Genomic DNA, 21,957 nt, shown 5'->3' with positions numbered 1-21,957 from the left:
TAGCATCGACAGTAGCACATCAACTTGATTTTTGTTCCGTACCTATGATTATTGCTCCGTCCATACTAGTCTTGCTGTAGGGGAATAATGGGAGGATCCTCTGCGTCACGCTAGTCTTCCAAATCGACGGTGCATCATGTTTGGGTTTACATAGGACCTCGGCCGTGTTTCCATACCGAAACCGCCCACTTCCATACAAATCCATGACAAAAGTACTTACCATACCATGACGATACGCCCACTCATCTTCCCCCCCCTCTGCGCTCTTTTCTCGATCCTTCTTCCCCGTCTTTTGGCCTTTTTCTTCCTCCAACCCCTCCCCAGACTATCTTCTTAACCCTTACCGTCTCTTGAACCGACTTCATTTTCATCCGACGCCGTTGCACACCCTTGGACGCACAAGTACTAAAGCCTGCACCCATCCTAAACTACAACTACCCGCCTTGTTTCCTCTCGCAACCCCCCCCAACAATCGACTAGCGGGTCCTGACTTACGACTTGACGAAGAAACGAAACAGCCCCCTCAATATCCAAACAACCGTTATATTCAATACTTGTCCGATTCTATATTCGCTCTCTCCCTTTATCTCTGGGTCATCCCCCTAGTTTACTCTTTTAACTCCCCGGAATCTGTCGGACTATCGAATCGCGGTAGTATAGGGTATGGCTTTGGCATCCATGGATGCGTTGGGAGCCTTCTCCCACCTTCAGAACAACCTGCCCTCTTGGATCACTCGTGTCTCGGAACTCGCTGCGCACGCATCTGCCAAACACGCCGAATATACCGCAGCCTACAGGCGACACGCTACATACAAACCCCGGCGCCGAAGGAATAGCTCCGTATGCTCCATTCACACCAACGACGTCGTTCCGATTGCACAACGTGAGGGCCCGACTTCGGAAGCCCTCGAAGCCAACACTACCACAACACTCGAAAACGATGCATCTATGCCGGCGCAAACCGCTGGACGCAAGCGTGGTACGGACGAGGCTCCGTCTATCGACTCAAGCGAACGATACGCCTTCGTTAGCACCCGACACAACGTTATCATTGAGTACGACGGTCACACTCAAAAGGCCTTGGAGGAGATTGTTCGAGACCTTGGAATTGCCAGGAATAATATCCGACGGGGGAAAATGGGAATGATGCCTCGCGGAGGACTTCGAGCAAGTCTTCTGCATAAGACCTCGGCGGGTGGTGGCCAGCCAGGAGAGAATGGATCGCCATTATCTGCACTCTCCTATGTTCGCAGCACGAGGGCTGGCGGTGGTCTTGTTGGCGTGACTGGGTCTTCTGGGATCCGTAAGGAATCTCCCTTTGACTTTGCGGACAAACAGCTAGAGCTTGCCCACGGACTCTGCGAGACCGCCGCGTACCAGGTCCTCCGATCGGGTGACTGCGCTACAGAACTCGACGGTGTGGAAGAAAAGTTCAAAATGCTACTGGAAATGGCCAACAACGAAGTCAAGCGCCTCGAGGAGGAAAAGAAACAACAAGAAGAAGAGGAAGCCAAAGCACAGTCTGAATCGCAGTCCGAATCAGTCGAAGAGGACGCGCCCGCGAAACCACCGCTGACTCCGACTGCCGCACGACTCGCGCGATTGGCCGCTATCACGGCGGGTGCGAGCAAGCCGACATCGACTGCGCACGCCACCATCGAAGTCGACGACGCCTCGTCGATATCGGCGGAATCCATCGATCTTTCTGCATTCCGGGCTTCCCGAATCCGAGTGTAGACCGATCATGAAGCCCCCCCCCCCCCCTGTTTCAAGTTTCTTTTGGCCGTCCATTAGCGATTTAGCGTGTGTTGAAACCATTTCCAGCAAAAGAAAAAAGCGTTACCCTTCGGTTGACACCATCGACATTCAGATTCTACAAGATACCATCTTCTTCATTTGAGGTCCTTTGCACATGTTTTGTGCCATTCTTGCCATGCAGTTCGCGCGCATCGCGCGTTGATCTATACCGATTTGTCTCTCTTTGACTACCACTATCACCATTTCTTATTGTTCGTGCAGGTTTCTGTTTTGGGAACCCCTGCAGCTATCATTATCTTTCCTATCTATCATCTGCATCGGTTCCATGCCGGGAGAGCATGGCGTTGGCGTTTTTTTGGATTTGTTTTTACTTGACCGTTTTACAGCCTGACCTAGGCTGGGCTTTATCGGGTTCTTGGGAAGTTGGTTCGTTCTTTGACCAGACTGTCCAGTATCTATCTTTTTTCACCAGTTCCGCCTTGAGATTGAGTTAATTCAATTAGGATGCCTCCAGCATGGATGTGTGCTGAGTAGTCTCCTCTCCTGTAGAGAGACTTATGCTGCAACCTCAGACAATGCCAAACCACTAGCAATACCTGTTGTAAGGCATACATCCTTGAAGAATCCAAGCAAAAAGTCGGGATTAATCATCTACAATATATTTGAATTTTTCTTCAATCTTTCTCTTGATTATCATTGGTGTTGGACTCCATAGTAAGCAGCAGAAATTATCAAAACCAGCGCAAGAGCCTACAAAGTCTTACGCTACCATGCATGACCGTTGTCACCGTCTTTTTTTCCAATGTCTCCTCGGAATTGGAACACCATAGATAACGAATCCGCCCCCGCCCGCGAAGCGGCGAAGGATTGAACGAAACGTGCAGTCGGTATCGCGCCGGGGCCACTTATTGGCACACGCTCGCAGAGTCTAAGAGAAATTTTCTCTTGGTAAATGTCTAACGGTTAGTACCCAACACCCCCGCCTGCGTGGGTGGGCAGTGGAGGAGAGATCATCATTTCATGGTGTGGGAGGTGCATGAGAAAGCAACCGGGATGGTTGGCATGCATTTGGGGAGCTGTATGTTACCATGCATGCCCAGGCTGTCATCATTGCCATTGTTCTGGAGTGCGTCGCGTCTCGTTTGAGGTTTGGTTTTGATGCTGCGGGGGCCGTTGCATAGCCTCGTAATGTACCCTTTGATTGAGGCTAGGTCTGTGCTTCTTTGTTTTTGAGGCAACGTTGTGGCTTTTACGACAGACGTGAAACTGGTCTAGGGGTATGAAATCAAGAGATTTGGGACTCTAACATACTACTCTTAGATAGTAGAGTAGTATGCCTGTAATTCTTGCCTTGATAGTCGGTGGGTGAATATGAATCGTCCTTGACCTGTGTATCGTACTGCATGGATGCTTCTTGCTGCATATTCACCTGAAGAAAATAACAGGGATCTACCCGTCAACACAACCATTCCCGATCTTTCATTTCGATCAGTACAGTGATACTGTATGTACATCGCAGTTTCTATGTTCAACATCAGAGCACAGAAGTCTTTCTGTCTCCGTGGGCAACATATCACCACGAGGCAAATCAGCTTCCAAGGCAGGTCGCCATGCCGCATTGCGGACTGCGTCTAGACCCAGAGTGTGGTACTTTTGATACTGTTGATGGTGGGGATGTGTAATCCACAGGGCAGGACCAGCTGAGGTCATTTCCTTGTTCGCCTGTCAGAGCGAAGAGGCAGGGATCAAGCACTATGAAGATTACCTGAGCGGGTGGCGCAATAACGATAGTGAACCTTGAGAACTTGAGGATCGCGCTGGAGCTTGTGGAGAAATCACCCTGTAAAGCAAGCTTTAGCTTTGGCTATCATGAGCTATCTATAGGCTCTCGGTTGTGTTGATTTGTTGATCTCTATTTACCCGAATAAATAGAATGGTTCTTCTGCTCTGTCTATGATTCTATTCTGTACCTTCTGTTCTTGGTATTTACGTACCATTCGAGTAATGTACGTGTGTATTTCAAAACAACCAAATACAGTACCACTAAACCCGGTTCCAGCCCCACAGAGCCGTCCGCCCGGGATCCGCTCGCACCGCTGAATGGCCAGGGGTAGTGGAGTCGCATTGGATATCCTTTTTGAGGAATCCCGGGACGAGTCTTCCAGCCGCGTTTTACGAAGGACAGAAGTACGATGCAGCTGGGAAGGAGGGGGAACTTCATGAATCATGGGGCTGGGGAGAATAATGATGGTTAGATAATGGGGATGAGAGGGGAAAGGGTATTGTGAGATGGAGAAAATGATAAGGCTGGATAGTGGCTCAAGGTTTGATTTTGGCTTTTGAATACAGTAGATGTAAATCGTAAAAAGGGTTGGAAACTTGGAGGAATAAACATTCGGGGAACAAAGGCTGAATGGGAGTAAGCGTCATACTGTTGATCAACACTTCAGAGAATAAAGTTGTACACGATACCAAGTAGATGTATCAATGTTCCTCAAGGGTGAAAGAATAGACAAAGTTCATAGTTACACATTGCCCGACCTTTACTAAGTAAAAATGTAGCTCATCGACTTACATAGTACAACAGCTTTCCCCATTCTTCTCCCTGAAGTGGTCAATGGCTCATATGTGAACTACAGTTTGGAGACAAGCTCACGGTCTAGTTCATATAAGAATCATACCCAGTCATGTTTACTTCCTATCTTCTACCCTCCAGTACAATGCCGTGGCTTGGCTAGTCAGTGGTAGTAAGCTGCATAAAATTCGTAACTCTTGTCTCAATGTTTCTAGCTGTTCGGTCCGGCTGCTCTCGATCATCTCCACTTCTCACAATTGGTGACGCTGTTGCATCCTTCCTCAAATGGGCCAGACGCAACAATACAGGGAATATGCTAGATTCCGAAAAAGGGGTTCGCTGCGGGGTTTGGAAGTCAGCGGCATATGCCTCAGATCCCTTGAGTCCTGTGGTGTTAGCTCTGAAGTATAGCCTGTCACATATTCGCGGCTATCACGACCTAAATTCTGGATGCAAGGACTGAATTTATGGCAGTACTTTACACTAATTGTTCCGTGTTGTCATATGACGGGTCTCCTGGTGTGTTTTTTGATTGCGATGTCTTTCAGAAGGTTCAAGTTAGCGATGCCGTTGGCGGGGACTTGTACCGTTGCTATCAGTGCTCCTTGCCATCCACCCCAGAACGAAGACTTGGACACCATATCTCTAGGTCCGGTGGCGTGGGGTGAGATAACTAAGCAGCCGACTTGGATGGTAAGGTTGAATCACAATTATGGAGTTGATGAACAGAAGGGACATTGCAGTTTTACTTCATTCGATGCCGTGGAGCCTTCCTTGGCTAAATTGTATGCTTAGAATGTTATGACTACGGAGAAGAAGCAGGAGAGTCTGGGAGAGATACATAGACATAGAGGCTCAGTCTAGGCTCAGATGTGGGGGAGCACTTCAGATTATCCTAATTGTAGTGATGAGATGGCTAGGCTTTTCCTCTGAGCACTCAAGAAATGCGTAAGCGGTACATCCATTCACGGTCCTAGTACGTTTTGCTCGAATGGGACATTTTAAATAACTTGCGCGTAGCCTGAATTTAGTGCCAATAAAAGAAGTATCAGATATGGAGTAAACCTAATTCCGTATCTCCCACCTGCACGCTCATCTGCCAAGATCGGGGCACGAAAGGCAAAATTCAAGAGGGGGAATGTGAAGCTCGAACAGTTGGTGGTTACAGACACAGAAGCCAGACGAGAAGTACGATCGAGTCTAAGGATGAGGATCATACTCGATCATCATACACAATTATCTTACACGATCATCTTACACGAACTACTCATGAAATGTCATAGAAGAGAAACAATTGATGAGAAGAATTTATTATACATTTGCCATAGCATACTCGACATCGTGAGGCATCGTAATATCAAGAGCACAGATCTTTCATGGCAACGTTCTCAAACATTATAGGTGACATGACGCGAACATCAGCCGCATATTACGAATAGGAAGGACCAAAATTGAAAATGAAACAGGAAGACGAGTCCACGGCATAAAGCCATCCGAGGGAATAGGAGTGACATGTCTTCCCATGTCCCCTTTCCACAAGACCAAAAAGAATCAAACAAACAAGCCCAGACCAGAGTCGACCCGCTTGATGAAAACGGGACCGACTGGGTATCAAAAGACCTCGGTGGAGGTCGAGTTAGATCTGGACTCTATTACCGCAGTACTTGTACGTGATTTAGGTATATTTGCCAACAGAGAGAGTGACATGGACGACTAGCGCCCGCGACCGGCTTAGTAGGAGGGCTTCTCCTCGTAGATGGGAGGCTGGCCCTTCTCGACATTCCAAGAAATCTTGGCCTTCTCGTCGAGCCAGGCGTCCTCGTCGGTGATGGGGATGACACGAGAGGTATGCGCAACCTCCTGTCGGCTAACGCCAGCAGGGTCACGGGGAATCCAGAGAAGGGGAACCTGGGAGTTGACAGCAGGGTGGCAGTACGCGTTTTGCTCGACCTCAGGGGCGTAGCTCGGAGTTTCCAACGGGCTGGGGACGAGGCGGCGGAGAGTCTGGTAGTTGTGGTACTTGTCCGGATGCAACCACTTGACAATGGCGTTGGGCGCCTTCTCCTGCCCGGCGGGGAGAGGTCCATCGGCGAGACCCTTCTCAGCATCGGAGGAGTCGACGGCACCGACACTAGAGTCCACATTGGACACGCCGGTGTTCTCAGCCTTGAAATCGGAGGCACCGGGAAGGCCGTTGGACTCATCGCGACCGATCTGCTTGCGGTCCGCAGCGAGAAGAGCTTCCTCCTCGTGCTCCAGGTTCTTGGGCAGGTAGTTAAGCAGGGGCTCCATGGCGCTGTTCATCGAAATATGGTAGAGGACAATGAAGATCAGGAAGATGATCATGAGGATCAGAGGACCCAGAGCCATGCGGTTAGCACCAGTGCCGATCGCGAACAGACCGATCAGGCAGACAATGAGCAGGTAACAGCCGACAGTGAGGTGCTGCAGAGCGCGGGTGAAGCCACGGCCCTGGCAGTCGATGGTGGCGTTAGAGACGTACAGCAAGTTGTACCGGTAGGCGAAGTAGAAGAGGTACAAGCCGATGGTGGCGAAGCCCAAGACCAGGGGAGCAATGCAAGAGTAGATAATACCGATGACGGCCAAGAGAGTGAAGGCCGGGTAGACGGTACCCCAGCCAAGACCGGCCAGGCCGGACCAGCGGTTGTACATCTTGCGGGGGGTGCTGTCGAGGAACTTGCCCAGGATCTTGCCAAGGATGAGGCCAACAATCTGGAGCAGGGCACCGGCACTGAAGGAGAGACCCTGCAGAACGATGTAGGAGACATAGAAGTTCGAGGCTTGGGGGATCTTGTTGGCCAACAGGCTAGCGGCAGAAGTTGGGTCATTGATGATCTTGGTAACGACACTGGTAGCGGCCGAGGCGACAGTAACGACGAGGAAGACCTGCACGACCTGGAAGCCGAAAAACCAGTTTTGGACAGTCATCTCAACAGCGGCAAGACTGGGATCACCTCCCCACTTGGCCATCAGGCGGAGAATGATGGGGACAAGAGCGAGTAGAACGGACATCAGAACGACGGGCAGAAGGCCAGTGATGACACCACGGATCCAGCTGGGGACATGCAGGATGAACTTCAGGAAGGGGACCTTGTCGGTCAGGGAGTCGATGTTGGAAATGGCACCCACGGCGGCGGTAGGGATAGCCCAGAAGACAATCATGGCAACAACAAAAGCGATAGTGGCGCTGTGGCGGATTATACGCTCCCACCACTTGATGCGCAGGTTAGCCCAGATAACTTGGGTGGGGTCAAGACCGATGTAGCGAGGAGACATGTGGAGAGGCAGGTTGTGAGCAACAGACTGGAAGGCAGCCTGAGCATCAGACTGCTGGTAGAACTCGACGAAGACAGAGGAGACAAGCTTGACATCGTGAGCACGGTGCTTGGCCTGCAGCTCTTCAATCTCAGGGTTGAGGCGCTCAATCTCAGAGCGAGCCCAGTTGATGGTGTCGACCTTCTTGCCAATAAGGAACTTCAGACGGTGAGTAGGACGGTCCTTGGCCTGAACCCAGCGAGCAGCCACAGAGCCAGATTCGTCATCGAACTGTTCGGCGCCCTCCTCTTCAGTGTTGCCGTTCTCCAGGGCACCCTCCTTCTTCAACTGCTTGTTGCGAGCCTTGTTAGCCAGCACAATGAGCTTGGTCTCGGCACCCTCGAGCTTCATAGCAGCAGCGTCACGCTCCTTGACCTTGTCCTCCAGCTCGGCGGTGTCGGTGCCGATCCAGACGTTCTTGACCTTCTGGCGGCCGAACATGGAGAGGATCTTCTCCTTGCTCAGGTAGTCCTCAGTAACGGCGGTGAAGAGAACGGTGCGCGAGGAAATGCGGCTGGCATATGCGGGCGAGAACAGATAGGCCTGGCGCAGGTTGATATAGAAGAGGTGCTCGCGCGTAATGGTGAAGAACACGATGGCTGCAAAGAACATTAGCTCTCTGGCTAAAATTCTTGCTTCAATTGACACCAATGAAGCTCGAGTTGGACAATCAAGTCCAAATTCAACACTTACCGACAAAGATCCACGCAAGGAAGCAGTGGGCGTAGTAACGGCCGTACTGAGTGTCCGAGATATTGGAGATGGAGAGCAAGTTCAACTGCGTACCAGTACCGCCGCCAGTCGCATTGACGGGGAACAGGATGGGCCAGGTGACAATACAGCCGACCAACATCAGGCCGGAGATCAGCTTGAGGAAGCGCAGCAGCAGATACGCGTCCATCGAGTGGTGCTGCAGGACGTAGGTGTCGGGCAGTTTGTACATCGCGGTAATCCAGTTCCAAAGACCGGTAGGTGTTTCCGGGGTGCGCTGCCAGGACTTCAAGCTGCCAATATAGGTACGAGGCATATACATTCTGCGGTTGCTACGGCGAAGAATAATGAAGAGAACGACCATAACTGCGAAGGAGATCAAGGCCGGGATCAAGGTGGTCACAAACGCGGACGCGGAGCTGGATGTCGCCGCCGGGTCATCCTGTCAGAGATTGTTAGCATCGCGAACACATTCATTGCGTGCCATCTCCTCGTCGAAGGGAATGGAGGTTGACGAGGTCCAAAGGATGCGTACAGCCCGGGCAGACAGCTGGTGCCATGCACCAGCCTGGTCCACCATATTGAAATTCGCTGGAAGGCGAGATTCAAAAGTCGAATAGAAGTCTCAGGCGTAGAGAGACGGTGCTGCACGTGGAGTATAGTCGACCGGTGTACGCCGAAGATGGTGATGGGAAGTCGGAAAAAGGAGAGATCGAAATCAAAAGAGAAAAAAAAGCAGACGGGATTAAGCTTTAGAAGGGGAGGGGCATCGGTGGGTGACTGATCGGTGATCTTGGCCCTACGTAATTTCCAACTCTTTTTTCTTTTTTTCGCCTTTTTTCGGGTTATCCACGTTGACTGGCTGAGGCCAGGGGGAAAGAGGTTCTTGCAGAGCTCCCCTGGTCGTTAGTCTCGTTGATTTAATTACACATTTCCTCTGGTGGCCCCTGGGTCGCAACTCCACTTGGTGGCTGGTGGCGAGTGAGCGATCGATCCAGATTTGCGCCCGCGCTGGTTCCTCCCCGTGTGGTCGCTACGATCGTCGGGTTTCTGTTGGTTCGCAATGGGTCAATGACTCGATGAGATATCCAAGATCTACTCCCATACTGACTATGAGCTACAGAGGATAGAAATTGACAATGTCATGTCACATTGCAATCTGCCCTGACTGGATGCAACTGCACGACCCTTCGCAGACTGTTTACCAATTTGCAGCAAGGAAGCTCGGACAAGCCCGACAGCTGGAGCACCGCCACACTAGCCACACGCCGTGTCTCACCCGAGGGAAAACGATGTTGAATGGCGAATGGGACAGGTTGAATGGCAAGGGATGCATATCGACCAAAACTCAAAATCCAATGCCCAAACAATCAGTGGAGCGTTGCAAATCTGCAATCCAACAATTACAGACCTCGCCCAAGCGCCTGCATGTGTGCTCTAACCCCAGACCAGCTCCAGCTCAGACAGCTTGGAATCCAGGGGCTGGGGTTGGTTTCGCCACCGCATCACAATTGGATCATTTGTGTATCAGGTAGCGGCAAAACAAAACAACGAGAGCAAGAGACCGAGCACAACTGTCCATCTTGAAGGTGGTCTTCCAAGGATTCCAAGCAAGTCCATTATTGCCGAGCGTCGCGCAAGTCTGGCACATTTAACCCCATGTGACGATGAGCTGGCAGATCTTAGTATTTACACGAAGTTTATGAGCAGGCAACCCGCTACTGCCTGTCCATCAACAGCGATCAACAGCGAAATTTTCAATGGTGCAGACTTTCGTCAAACGATCACCATCTGCCCAAAACAAAGACTCGCACCAAAAGGATCGTCGACGAGGGTGCGCTTCGCTAAGTTCCCTCTCTCCCTGGTCGACGCCGAGGGTAATCTTGCCTAGGGTCAAATAGGCTTGCGACTACGGGCATGCGCCGCTGTGTTGGACCCAATCGATCGGGCGGGGCGAACGACGCTAGCAGGCTACCAGCTACTAGTGGGCCGCACTATTCAATCTATCCATGGGTTGTGGCTGGACCATCGGAAATCCAAGTCAAATTGGAAGATATCGTCCGGTCGGGCGATAACAAATTTTGATTCCTTTCTTCTCTCGCGTTGACCTGCCATGGAGAAATATGGAGTACGGAGTATTACTACTTGATGCATAGTTGTTTGTTTTCTGTACAACATTTTCCGTGCGCCTGCAGCTAATCAAGTAGTGGCATTTTGTTGATCGAGTTTGATGGCACAGGAATGAAGTGACAGTCTGCCCACGGACCAGCCGACGCAGTCCTGTCGTCAGGCTAATTCAGCTCACGGAGATCGGCGATCTTTTTTTCTAATTTCGTCCAATGAATGGGATCTCATCTCCTCGCCTTTCCTTTCCATGGATGCTTCAATGGTTTGTAATTCATACAGTAATAGTTCATGATTCACGGCTGATCGCTCATCAGAGCAGTGTAGCGAGCTCTGAGCGGCCAGCAAGAACCCAACTTCCGGATTCTATCTCCTACAGTACAGCGAGTACACACATTCAGTTACCTTGACAGGTACCTTAAGGTACCCGACCGTACAACCCCCAATGAAGAGTGACTTCGGAAAACATCACCCTCGTCTACTCCGGGCTCCACCAGGAGTTCTTGCGACCGAGATTTCCTCACCACTAGGGCTGACAGTGGATATATCACGGGTAGGACTTTTTTCTTATACACGTACTCCTATCTGATATCAGTTTTTCTTAACCTTACTACCAAGGCTCACGCTATCTTGCAGCTCCTGAGCTCAGACAGGTTTGATGGATCGTCTCCGCCCTCGATGACGCTTACACTCGCTGTGTCCAGGTTCTCGGGCCCTGCCAAGCCCGTGTCACGTTGCCGGCACTTTCGAGGTACCTCGTGCCTGATGCGACGGATACCGTTCGCGTCGACGGAGTTGATAGTAGTGTGAGCTGTCGTATTGGACTACAGGAAATTTCGACTAGCTAATTACTGTACTTGGTAGTATTCAGAAGACAATGATAGCTTGTCGTCGTCAGACCGCTCCTATGAGCGGGTCGGCTGGGTAGATACGCGGATGTTCGAATATATCACAGGCTGAAAATGTATACCTACTCCGTCATTGCTAACCTACATTTGTGCTTTTTTCCATACAACTATAGGTACCTGTTAATTTCTAGGGCTAGTTTGGACCTAGCAATGTCAACGTATGGATTCCATCTATCTCGGACACTTTATTTTCTATCTAACCCTCCCGTACTTTGCTCGCTTTTACTGTTGGTGTGACCACATAAGGCCGATGTTTCTAGGATCTATATATACTCTTCCTCTTCTGTTAGCATAATGACATGGATATTTTTGATCAAACCCTTCCAGTCCTGCGGAGGGCAGCTATGTGGATGTACCACGAGCACTGATCCAGATTTATCTTTCGGATACGTCGTCGCTCACCGAGCCGTGGGAGAAATATCTCAAGCGCTTCTACGTCTCTCTCGCCCATGGGGCTTGCTCTACTGCGGATCTAGATCTAGTGACATAGTTGATGAATCACGAGCTACTACTAGGGACTTTGCACGATCGAAGTTTTGAGGATAGGACGAGGACGCCTATTTGATGCGCGGCCGAGGCGCTGGATGAAGTGGGCGGTTGTATAGAAGAGGTTAATGTTGGAGACAGTTTTCTTGTTGCTAGACAGACAAAGGGTGCGAGCGACGAGACCGTATCGAGGGTTTATTCACTGGCTCTTGAGAAGTGGCTGCTTAGTGTCCGAGTCGTATGCCTTTGAACAAGATTACAAACACAATAAAGACTCGGAGAAAGCGCTGATGTTACCGGTTAATGTTCTCTGTGCGAACGGTCCATGTGTGAGCCAGGTGATAGTCTTGTATCTAATTGCCGATGGAGCTGACGTCCATACCCGCCAAGATGGGGGACGAGTGATCGCCTATATAAGGGAGTTAGGTATTTCTAGGTAGGTAACACCTAAGGTGATTGTGGTACATGACTAGGTTGATTGAAAAATCTTGATCCCTACCTAAATCACGAAAGACAAAAATCAAATCTGTTGAAGTTCATAGTAAGAACAAATTAAAAAAAATTCATTGGTGCAAGGTACTGCTACCATCAAGACTAGATTGAAGATCAGCCTCAAACACGCTAATGCCTCGAATAGGCGGTTGAAGCGACAAAAAGGTCATCAAAAGCTCATTGAAATGAAACTGCATTTCCGGCCGCAGCTGCCCGTGTGCTCGAAGCAGCTCACCTGTCGACCATGGCCGTTCAGAGTCCCGCAAATCTGCATCGCACGTTTGCTCCAGCAACAGCCACAGTAGGGTCTCACAGGCAGGGTGTCGATCAAGCTGGTGCTGTTCGACCAGCGCGGTCAAGTAAGCAAGAAATCGATGAGTCTGGCTAATCGAGTCTTTAAAGTCCCAAAGTGCGGCGGTGATGTAGATAAGCGAGGCCGACCGGCTGACCTCCTGGGTCTGCGCGTCTCGGACCACGTACATTCGTGATGCCTGTGGTACCTGAGAGGGCCGGGGTCCGCTGGAGAGAAGGGAGAAGAGGGGGCTTTCCATTTGGAACGCGGTGCGTCGTTGGGATGATTGGGGTTGAAATTCGGGAGCGCTGTGCCTGTGCATCAGGTCTTGCGCTCCCTGGAGGAACGTCACCAGCCAGCGTTGGTTGGCGGGTGTTAAAGTAGGACTTTGTGCAGGTAGAATGTACCGCACGTATTGGACAAAGACTATAACGGCAGGGTTGGAGGCCTGGCGTCGGCGCATGATTTGGACGGCATGTTCCATGAATGCGTGTGCATCTTGACTGCTTCCGAATCGCTCCTCCGACAGGGCCATGCCTGCCAGGGCCATGGCTAATTGGTCGTCGTGCACTTGTAACGAGCCCGCCATAGCGTCTTCGATGTTCTTTCTGGCCTGTCCGACATGGCGCTGGACTATCTTGGACTCTTTCTGCCCATACAGCTGTGCTTTCCATCTTGCACAGTAAACAAGGATCACGGCTTGGAACGAAAAGGGATGTTCCATGGCCATCCGGAAGATCTGGTTTTTCACATAAGGATTCTGACCAGACCAGTAGGTCAATTTGGTCGTCCAATAATCCACCAATTCCATATCTTCAGGGTTTTGAGCTATCGGGAGACTGGAGAAGGGATCTCTTCGGGATGCATCGAGCATCGTCATGGGTGACTCCATTTGTAACGGTACTGTTTCTTGGGCATAGGGCTTCACATTTGAAAACCGGATCTGGAGCTTGAGGAATTCGCCGTGTCAGCATAATGCTTCCTTAGTCCCGTGATTGCTTGCTCTGAATAGAGCCATACGAGTATGAGGAGCGAGAAACGCCATACCGATGATTCCTGCTCGACAGCAGACCCTGGCACACCAGCCAAGGCCGCCTCCTTGGGAGTGTCCGTATCATATCCTGAATCAGTCCTGACTGGCCAGACAGTTGGTTCTGGCATTTGTTCTCGTTGCAAGCTTCCATGTGAAAGTTTCCGGTGCTTCCTTTTCTCCTGGACATGGTGTCTCATCACATGTGCCCGTTTCTCCTTCGAGGATGAGGTTGAATCGACAAAATAGAATGACTGGTTCTTAGGTTGAGATTCCGGGTCTGCGCCGCGCCGGCGTCGTCTCGACTTCGCATTTGGCTCGTTACTGCCTGAGGGCTCTGTGAAATGAATGAGATATAAGCCGCCATGACCAAAAAGGGTAAATTGTCTCAAGGGTCTGATGTGGAGGGGGGAAGCTATCACGTACCCGGAACATCCGGTCTTGACGACGCCGAAGACCCAATGGTTGAAGGGACCTGCGCCGAATCCACCGGCCGTTGTCCGTTGCTCGACATGACTGCGGAAGAGAAGGCAGTGGTGGTCTCGACGCAATTCACGACCGGCTACAGCTGCATACCGCACCGGCAATCACCAAAATTCCTCCAGCCTGTGTATCGGGATTTGGACAGAACCATCTCAGGCCTCTGATGCGGGCGACCAGTCAGATAGGGCGAGGGGGCCGGGAATGATTTGCTGGTGCCCCAGGAAGGGTGATAGGAGGGGAGGGTGACGTTAGATTAGGCAGATGACAATTATACTCAACCGCAATGCAAGGTGAAACAGCTGATCATAAGATTGATCGTATTCGCCTCTCATCCGCCTGTCCGAAGGCTCGGAGAGATCGAACTGGAAAAAGAAAATGCTTTCCCGGAGACCAGCTCAGTCCCTGCAGCGCTGAAGGGGCAATAGTGGCATTCAGGAGAGTTGATGTGTAGAGTTCGTCCACGGAGAACACGAGGCGCACCTGGGTTCTTTAGGTATTACCCAAACTGGTTGCAGGCCTGGTGAAACTGGTTAAACCGCGGAGGAAAGTGGAGCGCCCCATCTCGGGCTTTACAGTAGTGCGACCATTGTTTTTTTTTTTTCACCAAGGCACAAGGGTGAGGGCGAGGGAGAAGGGGGGTCAATGAGAGAGTCATCCCGAGAGTATGACTGGCTGGAAGTCGTAGAAGGGGGGATACCCTAAACGACCTGCCCTGCTGGGACTGCCGGCTAGTGATGGTCGGCGTTCACTCGGAGAATGGAAGGAGACCCAACCTTGGACCTTGGAACTTTAGGACAGGCTGAGCGCAGAACCTTTGACCGTCTTTGGCCACCTGTTGGACCTTTGGCCACATTCGACAGGAGCCACAGGGAGCCACTGCAAGAGAACCTGCGAGTCACCTGCAACGGAAGGGGAGACTAATGCCCCGAATCGGTTTAGCGTAAGTGGCTGCCGTGGCCAAGTCATGATGATGTAATCTACTCATGCCTGATTGGGACTAGTCTGGAATCTTCGAAATCCCGGTGAATTGGATCTTGCTGACTCAGGGGGAAAACCACTTAACGCGTCCCTGATCGGATAATCTATTCTTCCGAAGACGCGTCTCGCGTTCGCGTCCTCTGCAAAAAAAGAGCCCCTGTGTGTGGGCATTGTTATCTCCGTCCGATCATCAATCTCGATCAACCACCCCCTCCCTTCTGGTATTCTTGAGAGCTCATTTCTTCTGTTACGGCCAACCTTTAGGCCTGAAGCTCTCCATACGATGTCTAGTCTTGTCGATGCCGTTCTCCAGTCTGAGCTGGGAGGCTCAGGATCTGGCGCCCGTGACAACATTCGTTCCGACAACCTCCCGAGTTCTCGACGTTCCGAGAGCAATGGTCCTATGAGTGATATGAATGCCTTCCCCGATGATCGAGTCGTCGGGGCCAGTACATCTGCTGTCAATCGGCTACGGAATCCCTACGCCCCAGGTCCTGCCCCCGTGGTGGATGAGGCTGGAGAAAGAGTACGAGCCGAGTTTGAGGAGCTGCTGGAGACATTTATCATGGACCCCTCTTCATCAGCACCACCCTCGTCGGGTGAGATGCTGAGTGACAAGTACTACATTGCCCAAATCAAGGGCTTGAAGAAATTCGAGCTGTCCACACTCTACGTGGATTTCAACCACTTGGCCAAGTGGCACAACCCGATTCTGGCCGATGCTATCGCCGAGCAGTACTATCGATTCCTCCCTTTCCTCACCAAGGGTCTCCACAACCTGGTCGCCAAGTACGAGCCAGAATACTTTGTTTCGCACAGACTCGCCTCCAGCGCTTCCTCCCAACCCAGTACCTCGGTCGCGTCCGCTTATGCCAGTGTAAACGACAACCCAGACTTGGAACGTCAGATCCGTGAAAAGACCCGCCATCAACAGACGGACAAGCTTTTCGCGCTCGCTTTCTATAACCTGCCGCTGGTATCTCGACTCCGCCAGCTGCGTACTAAGCAGATCGGTCGGCTGCTTTCCGTTTCTGGAACCGTCACACGAACCTCCGAAATCCGACCCGAGCTGTCGCTAGGAACATTCATCTGTGAGGGCTGCAGAACAGTCGTGCCCAATGTTGAGCAGACTTTCAAGTACACGGAGCCCACCGAATGCCCCAACGCAGTCTGTGGTAACCGCTTTGGCTGGCGCCTGGATATCGGCAAGAGCACCTTTGTCGACTGGCAGAAGGTCAAGCTACAGGAATCTTCCCATGAGATTCCTACCGGTAGCATGCCCCGTACGATGGATATCATCCTGCGTGGTGAGATGGTGGACCGTGCCAAGGCTGGCGAGCGCTGCATTTTCACCGGTACTTTGATTGTCGTTCCTGATGTCAGCCAACTGGGCCTGCCTGGTGTGCGCCCTGAAGCCGTTCGGGATAATAATTCTTTCCGCGGTAGCGAAGTTGGTGGTGGCGGCGTCTCCGGTCTGAAGGCGCTCGGTGTTCGTGATCTGACTTACCGTCTGGCTTTCCTGTCCTGCATGGTCACCCCCGATACCACGACACCCGGCCAGAAGCCCGAGCAGCAGCTCAGCGGACAGGCAAATAACATCCTGGCATCTTTGAACCAGAATCTGGACCCGGATATGAACGACGAGAAGGCCCAAGAGGCGTTCTTGAACAGCTTGACCGCAACCGAGGTCGAAGACCTGAAGAGACTGGTGCACTCGGAGTACATCTACGGACGATTGGTGGACTCGATTGCTCCTATGATCTGGGGTCATCGCCAGGTTAAGAAGGGGCTATTGTTGCAATTGGTTGGTGGTGTTGGCAAAAAAACCCAGCAGGAAAGCTTGCAGCTGCGTGGTGATATCAACTTGTGTATCGTTGGTGATCCATCCACCAGTAAGAGTCAATTCTTGAAGTGAGTAAATCCGTGTATTTTGCATATCTCGGGTCCGAGTTGCTAACGCTTCCCCTTTCCAGGTACATTTGCTCTTTGCATCCCCGTGCAGTCTACACCAGTGGTAAGGCTTCGTCTGCTGCCGGTTTGACTGCCTCGGTGGTCAAGGATGCCGAGACGGGCGAGTTCACCATTGAGGCCGGTGCGCTAATGCTTGCTGTGCGTATTTTATCCTTACTCCTCTGAACTTCTCACTAACAGCCTCTCTAGAACGGCGGTGGTATCTGTGCCATTGACGAGTTCGATAAGATGGACATTGCAGACCAAGTTGCCATCCACGAAGCCATGGAACAACAAACCATCTCTATCGCCAAGGCCGGCATTCACACCACTCTTAATGCCCGCGCCTCCATTCTCGCTGCAGCCAACCCCATTGGCGGTCGCTACAACCCCAGGTTGACGCTGCGACAGAACCTGAACTTCAGCGCACCCATTATGAGTCGATTCGATGTGTTCTTCATCATCCGCGATGACCCCAAGGAGGCTGTTGACCGCAAGCTGGCCGACCACATTATTAACGTGCACATGAACCGTGACGAGGCCGTCCAGCCAGAGCTCAGCACTGAACAACTCCAGCGCTACATCCAATTCGCGCGGACTTTCAAGCCCACCTTCACCGAGGAGGCGAAGTCGCTGCTTGTTCAGCGATACAAGGAGCTTCGTGCGAACGATGCCCAGGGTGGCATTGGCCGCAGCTCATACCGTATCACCGTTCGTCAGCTGGAGTCTCTGATCCGTCTGTCTGAGGCCGTGGCCAAGGTGAACTGCGTGGAGGAAGTCACTCCCAAGTTTGTCAACGAGGCCTACGATCTTCTGAAGCAGAGTATTGTGACTGTCGAGAAGGACGATGTTGAGTTTGACGACGATGTTGTTTCTTCTGCCCGCCGCAATGCTGACGAGGACGAGGAGATGGCTGATCGCGACCGGGAGGGCGATAGCCCCATGCGTGATGAGGGCGAGGAGGCACCACCTGTTGAGAAGCCCGAGCGCCAAAAGACCAAGATCACTTACGAGAAGTACGCGAAGATTCTCAACTTCGTTGTCCAGCGCATCAGAGAGGATGAGGTCAACCAGGGCGAGGGTGTCGAGCAGGAGGACCTCATCATCTGGTACCTGGAGCAAATCGAGGCCGAGCTGGATACCCAGGAGGATTTGTCTCGCGAACGCGACCTTTGCACCAAGGTTATTAAGCGCATGGTTCGTGAGGGTATGCTCCTGCGCATCACGTCGAGCCTGGAAGATGAGGCTTCGACCCAGCAGGATGGTGAGGGCGACAAGGTCCTCTACGTGCTGCACCCTAACATTGCGTTTGAGGAGCTGTAAGGAGTGGATTATTTGTATGGTTCGTCTTGTTTCTAGGATTCGGTCCTTGTTTAGCATTTTCAGGGTGGATTTTCTGGAGCATGGGTTTACGAGTGATGATATCCGTTTTGTACTTGCGGCTTTTAAACCATGTCATGGTAATTACTTACGCAACATGAATATATACTTTCAGAATTGAATAGTGAAATTTGCATTCGTTACTAGTCACACTGAGATGTAGTACCGGGGGACCATGTCTCCTATCTACACTGATGGATCCGATTCCACTTTGGACTTTACATCCCCAAGTTCCACAACTATGTAACCAACATTAGGTCCACGTTCCATTAGCAGGTCCAAAGAATCCTGCCTCCGGCATAGCTTTATATGCGAGACCCTGACCATCTGCAGTGTTCAAGTAAACCGTGTTCCCCCACCAGTCCGGGAAAGATGCCCCAGGATACGAGATGCAGAAGAAAATGACGATGCCACTAAGCGCGAGACCCGTGTCTAGTGCAGCAGCTAGGACATAATTGTACTTGGTCCACCAAGCGAAGAAGCGGCGTTTCAGGATGTGATTGAAAACAAAGTTGACCAACGCCCAGCTGGAATAGTTGATACCAGTTGCTAGACAGAGAATAGTCAGTAATGGATGAAGGAAATAGTTGTTGGGGATAAGCATGTACCGGGAGGGACGTTGTATGTGCCCACAAAGATCAGAGGCCAATTGATCAACTTCCAGAAGCGCTTCCTGGTATACCGATACAAGGCCCATGTCACGACTGGGGCAATAGCACCGATCCAGAAGAAGTGTAGCAGAGGTGAGTATATCTCGCCAGCCGAGTAGAGTCTGCGTGGTCCAACCAGACCCCAAATCACGGACGATGAGTATACAGTTCGGCCATTGGGACAAGAAAAGCCATCTGCTTGATCCGACTCGCAAATACCATCGATATTGCCCAGCATCCACAGAGTCACGCCTGCCTGCGTCAGTGCACCCAGGATTGTGGCAACCCCCTGTGCGACAAAGGTAGTCCGTGGGGGTACTTTGAGGTAATGGGCGAGTTTCATGTCCATGGCGAAATAAACGCCCTGGCCGACCACATCCGTCGACAAAATCTTGAAGATCATGTTTGCCAGCGGTTTACCTTCGAACATGTATCCGCCGATGAACTCAGAAAGCACGTTAAGTTGATTCGCGTCCACATTCGTAATGCCCTGGACGATACCGCAAGGAACCATGTACAAAAAGGGGATGATCAAAGCCAGAAATACTCCGTACACGGGGAGCTTGGTATCGTAGACCTCTACCATGGCAATAGCCATTGCCATGATGATCACGATGATGCTGGCATACCAATACCAGGGTGTCTTGCGGTACGAGGCACGGATCAGACGAGCGTGGATGTCGAGCCTGTTACGACCTTTCATGGCGGCCCACAGGTCACGAGCATGCCAGATGCCAATATGAGAGAGGACAGAGGCGATGGAAGCGAATGAAAGGCCGTAAACGAAAGCAAAGGTGGCGCCCAGATATGGGGGTGAGTATTTGCGGTATGCTGCAACGTCGAGAGTATTGTCTGCTCCCACGACTCGAATCGTGTCATAGACGGCGCCGGTGTTGTCGTATAGATCGCTCGTCATCATGGGAAGATAAGCCGTGAACCATGTATTCGTGTAATAGAGAATTGGAGTGATGATCCAGAAGAAGAATGCGAAACCGAAGAAGACGTTGATTGCTGCCCATGATGGCGATAACAGCGGGTTCGTGTTATACGCAATCTGGCTCCAGTCAAAGGTAATTGGACTTAGACCGAGTCCTGTTTGCATGCCGAACAGTTGATTCACCACGATATTCTTCGGTGCAATCCAGCAGACCCAAGTGAAATATGAGAGCGCGGTGAAAATCAGACCCGGGAACCAGTACCAGACAAATGCGCCTCCCATCACATATAAAAAGAAGCGCAGACGAGAGATTCGCCAACCATCGGCGATTGAGTTAGCTCGAGAATGAAGCGTCTCCAGCATAGCACAGTTGGATAACACACCTGGCCAGATAATCCGCGCTGGCTCAACTAACCAAGGTGCCGAGAGCCCGGCCACGCCGAAACCCAGGAGCTGAGCACACAACACGATCATCACGTAGAAGCCAGGCTTCAGGTGGAAGTTGTAGAAAGACTTGCTCGCAGCTTGGATGATGTTGGTAGCATCGGCAGTAGCATAACCGAAGGAGACATTGCTCATGATCACGATGAGCGCATGCTCTTTGATGTTGAATTGGCGATCTGGGTTAATTGTGAAGGAGCCTAGACGCCCGAGACTAATGGTTGAAAGTGGGAGTGTCTTTGCAAGAAACACCCCGAGTGGATATGCGAGTAATTCCGCGACTAATGCGACAATATGTACCGATGGATATCGTAGAGAGAAAAACTGGTTAATGCCGGAGCCCAGGATGGTGAATACAATCCCCAACACCCACATGCGCACAGTATTGACAGGCATGGTGGGATCATCGGTCTCGGGGACAACAGCCCTGACTGGGAATTGTCAGTCTGTGGCATATATGGATTGTTTCAAGCAACATCATGGTTGCTCTCACACACCTTCAGGGAATGGGGACCGTTCTGATTCATAGCTGTACTCCTCATTCTTATCCTCGGTAACCTCCGCCTCTAATTCGGTATTTCCGATGCCAACATCCACCTCCTCATCAGTCTTCTCAAAGGTAGACTTAGCAGTCTCAGCCTCGTGCTTCTCCATGTTGGATGAATGGACAAGATTCAACCACTTTCTAGGCCAGGGACGCGAGACTTGGAAATCCCAGGTCGCGACCACGCGCGGGCCCTTCTCTTTTAACTAGTCTTCTCTTCGCCATGACAAACCGACGTAGAATAGCGCAATGAACGCGGGGAAGTGTATAGATAAGGCTAAGCCGACGACAAGCCAGTTGATCTTTCGAAAAGTGGAGTCGGCAGGCTTAGTTCAAGATAGGACGGTCTGACCCCGCTTTTGGTTCACATGAGAAATTGAAAGAATCTTCATCACGGGTTTTAGAAGATTCAGAAATGTTTTGTGACTTTGTGACTGGCGACAATTGTTGATGCCAGCGTTGAGGCACAAAAAATGCAGGGCCTTCGACAGTTGGAAGGCATCGATTCTAGATTGGTGGCTCCAAGAGTGATAAGATAGATGGTATCGTTATCAGCTCCCGCAAGCTAAGCCGTGCCACACCATCTTTGCCGATGCTGGATGCAACGCTTACTGAGATAAGGAGTCACTAGTGAGCGTACTTACCAAGTAGAGCTAAGTTGGTTTCAAGTCTACGCGGCCAGCTCAAGTATAAACCCAGGCTAGTCCCTTCTGGACGTTACTCCAACAATTCCTTTTCTACTAACAAATGATAGTGCTGATGGAATGGGAGATTTGATGTGATTTGCCTTTTTCTTTGCCACGGATGGCAGATGGATAGATTTTTGTTTGTCCTTATTGGATAATATGAGATATATTCCAGCTGATTCCCATGGGTGTTCTA

At 51.1% G+C, this 21,957-nt stretch overlaps 5 protein-coding genes across 5 annotated transcripts; 2 read left to right on the top strand and 3 right to left on the bottom strand.

Moving 5' to 3' along the window:
- Window positions 1-663: 663 nt before the first annotated feature.
- N7473_004999 (uncharacterized protein) lies at window positions 664-1,737 on the top strand (the record flags this gene model as incomplete). Its single annotated transcript, XM_057150939.1, has 1 exon — window positions 664-1,737. The coding sequence occupies one exon, from the start codon at window positions 664-666 to the stop codon at window positions 1,735-1,737; it is 1,074 nt and encodes a 357-aa protein (XP_057011049.1).
- Window positions 1,738-5,627: 3,890 nt separating this feature from the next.
- N7473_004998 (uncharacterized protein) lies at window positions 5,628-9,115 on the bottom strand. The gene is made up of 3 exons (XM_057150938.1): window positions 8,916-9,115; window positions 8,363-8,822; window positions 5,628-8,268 (listed from the first exon to the last, which is right to left on the bottom strand). The coding sequence occupies exons 1-3, from the start codon at window positions 8,958-8,960 to the stop codon at window positions 6,065-6,067; spliced, it is 2,709 nt and encodes a 902-aa protein (XP_057011048.1). The 5' UTR covers window positions 8,961-9,115; the 3' UTR covers window positions 5,628-6,064.
- Window positions 9,116-12,461: 3,346 nt separating this feature from the next.
- Window positions 12,462-14,226, bottom strand: N7473_004997 (uncharacterized protein; the record flags this gene model as incomplete). The annotated part of the gene is made up of 3 exons (XM_057150937.1): window positions 12,462-13,631; window positions 13,730-14,049; window positions 14,139-14,226. The coding sequence occupies 3 exons, from the start codon at window positions 14,224-14,226 to the stop codon at window positions 12,462-12,464; spliced, it is 1,578 nt and encodes a 525-aa protein (XP_057011047.1).
- A 1,230-nt stretch (window positions 14,227-15,456) lies between these two features.
- On the top strand, window positions 15,457-18,446 carry N7473_004996 (MCM DNA helicase complex subunit MCM6; the record flags this gene model as incomplete). Its single annotated transcript, XM_057150936.1, has 3 exons — window positions 15,457-17,084; window positions 17,147-17,282; window positions 17,334-18,446. 3 exons carry the CDS (start codon window positions 15,457-15,459, stop codon window positions 18,444-18,446), a joined length of 2,877 nt encoding a protein of 958 aa, XP_057011046.1.
- A 310-nt stretch (window positions 18,447-18,756) lies between these two features.
- Window positions 18,757-21,185, bottom strand: optD (uncharacterized protein; the record flags this gene model as incomplete). Its single annotated transcript, XM_057150935.1, has 3 exons — window positions 18,757-19,052; window positions 19,112-20,962; window positions 21,029-21,185. 3 exons carry the CDS (start codon window positions 21,183-21,185, stop codon window positions 18,757-18,759), a joined length of 2,304 nt encoding a protein of 767 aa, XP_057011045.1.
- Between the last annotated feature and the right edge of the window lie 772 nt (window positions 21,186-21,957).

The sequence above is a fragment of the Penicillium subrubescens genome (genome assembly GCF_028828155.1).
Source record: "Penicillium subrubescens strain IBT 31985 chromosome Unknown utg000003l_segment0_segment0, whole genome shotgun sequence".
Classification (NCBI taxonomy): Eukaryota; Fungi; Ascomycota; class Eurotiomycetes; order Eurotiales; family Aspergillaceae; genus Penicillium; species Penicillium subrubescens.
The sequence above is the reverse complement of the archived record's forward strand: the minus strand, read 5'-3'. Positions and strand labels throughout refer to the sequence as shown.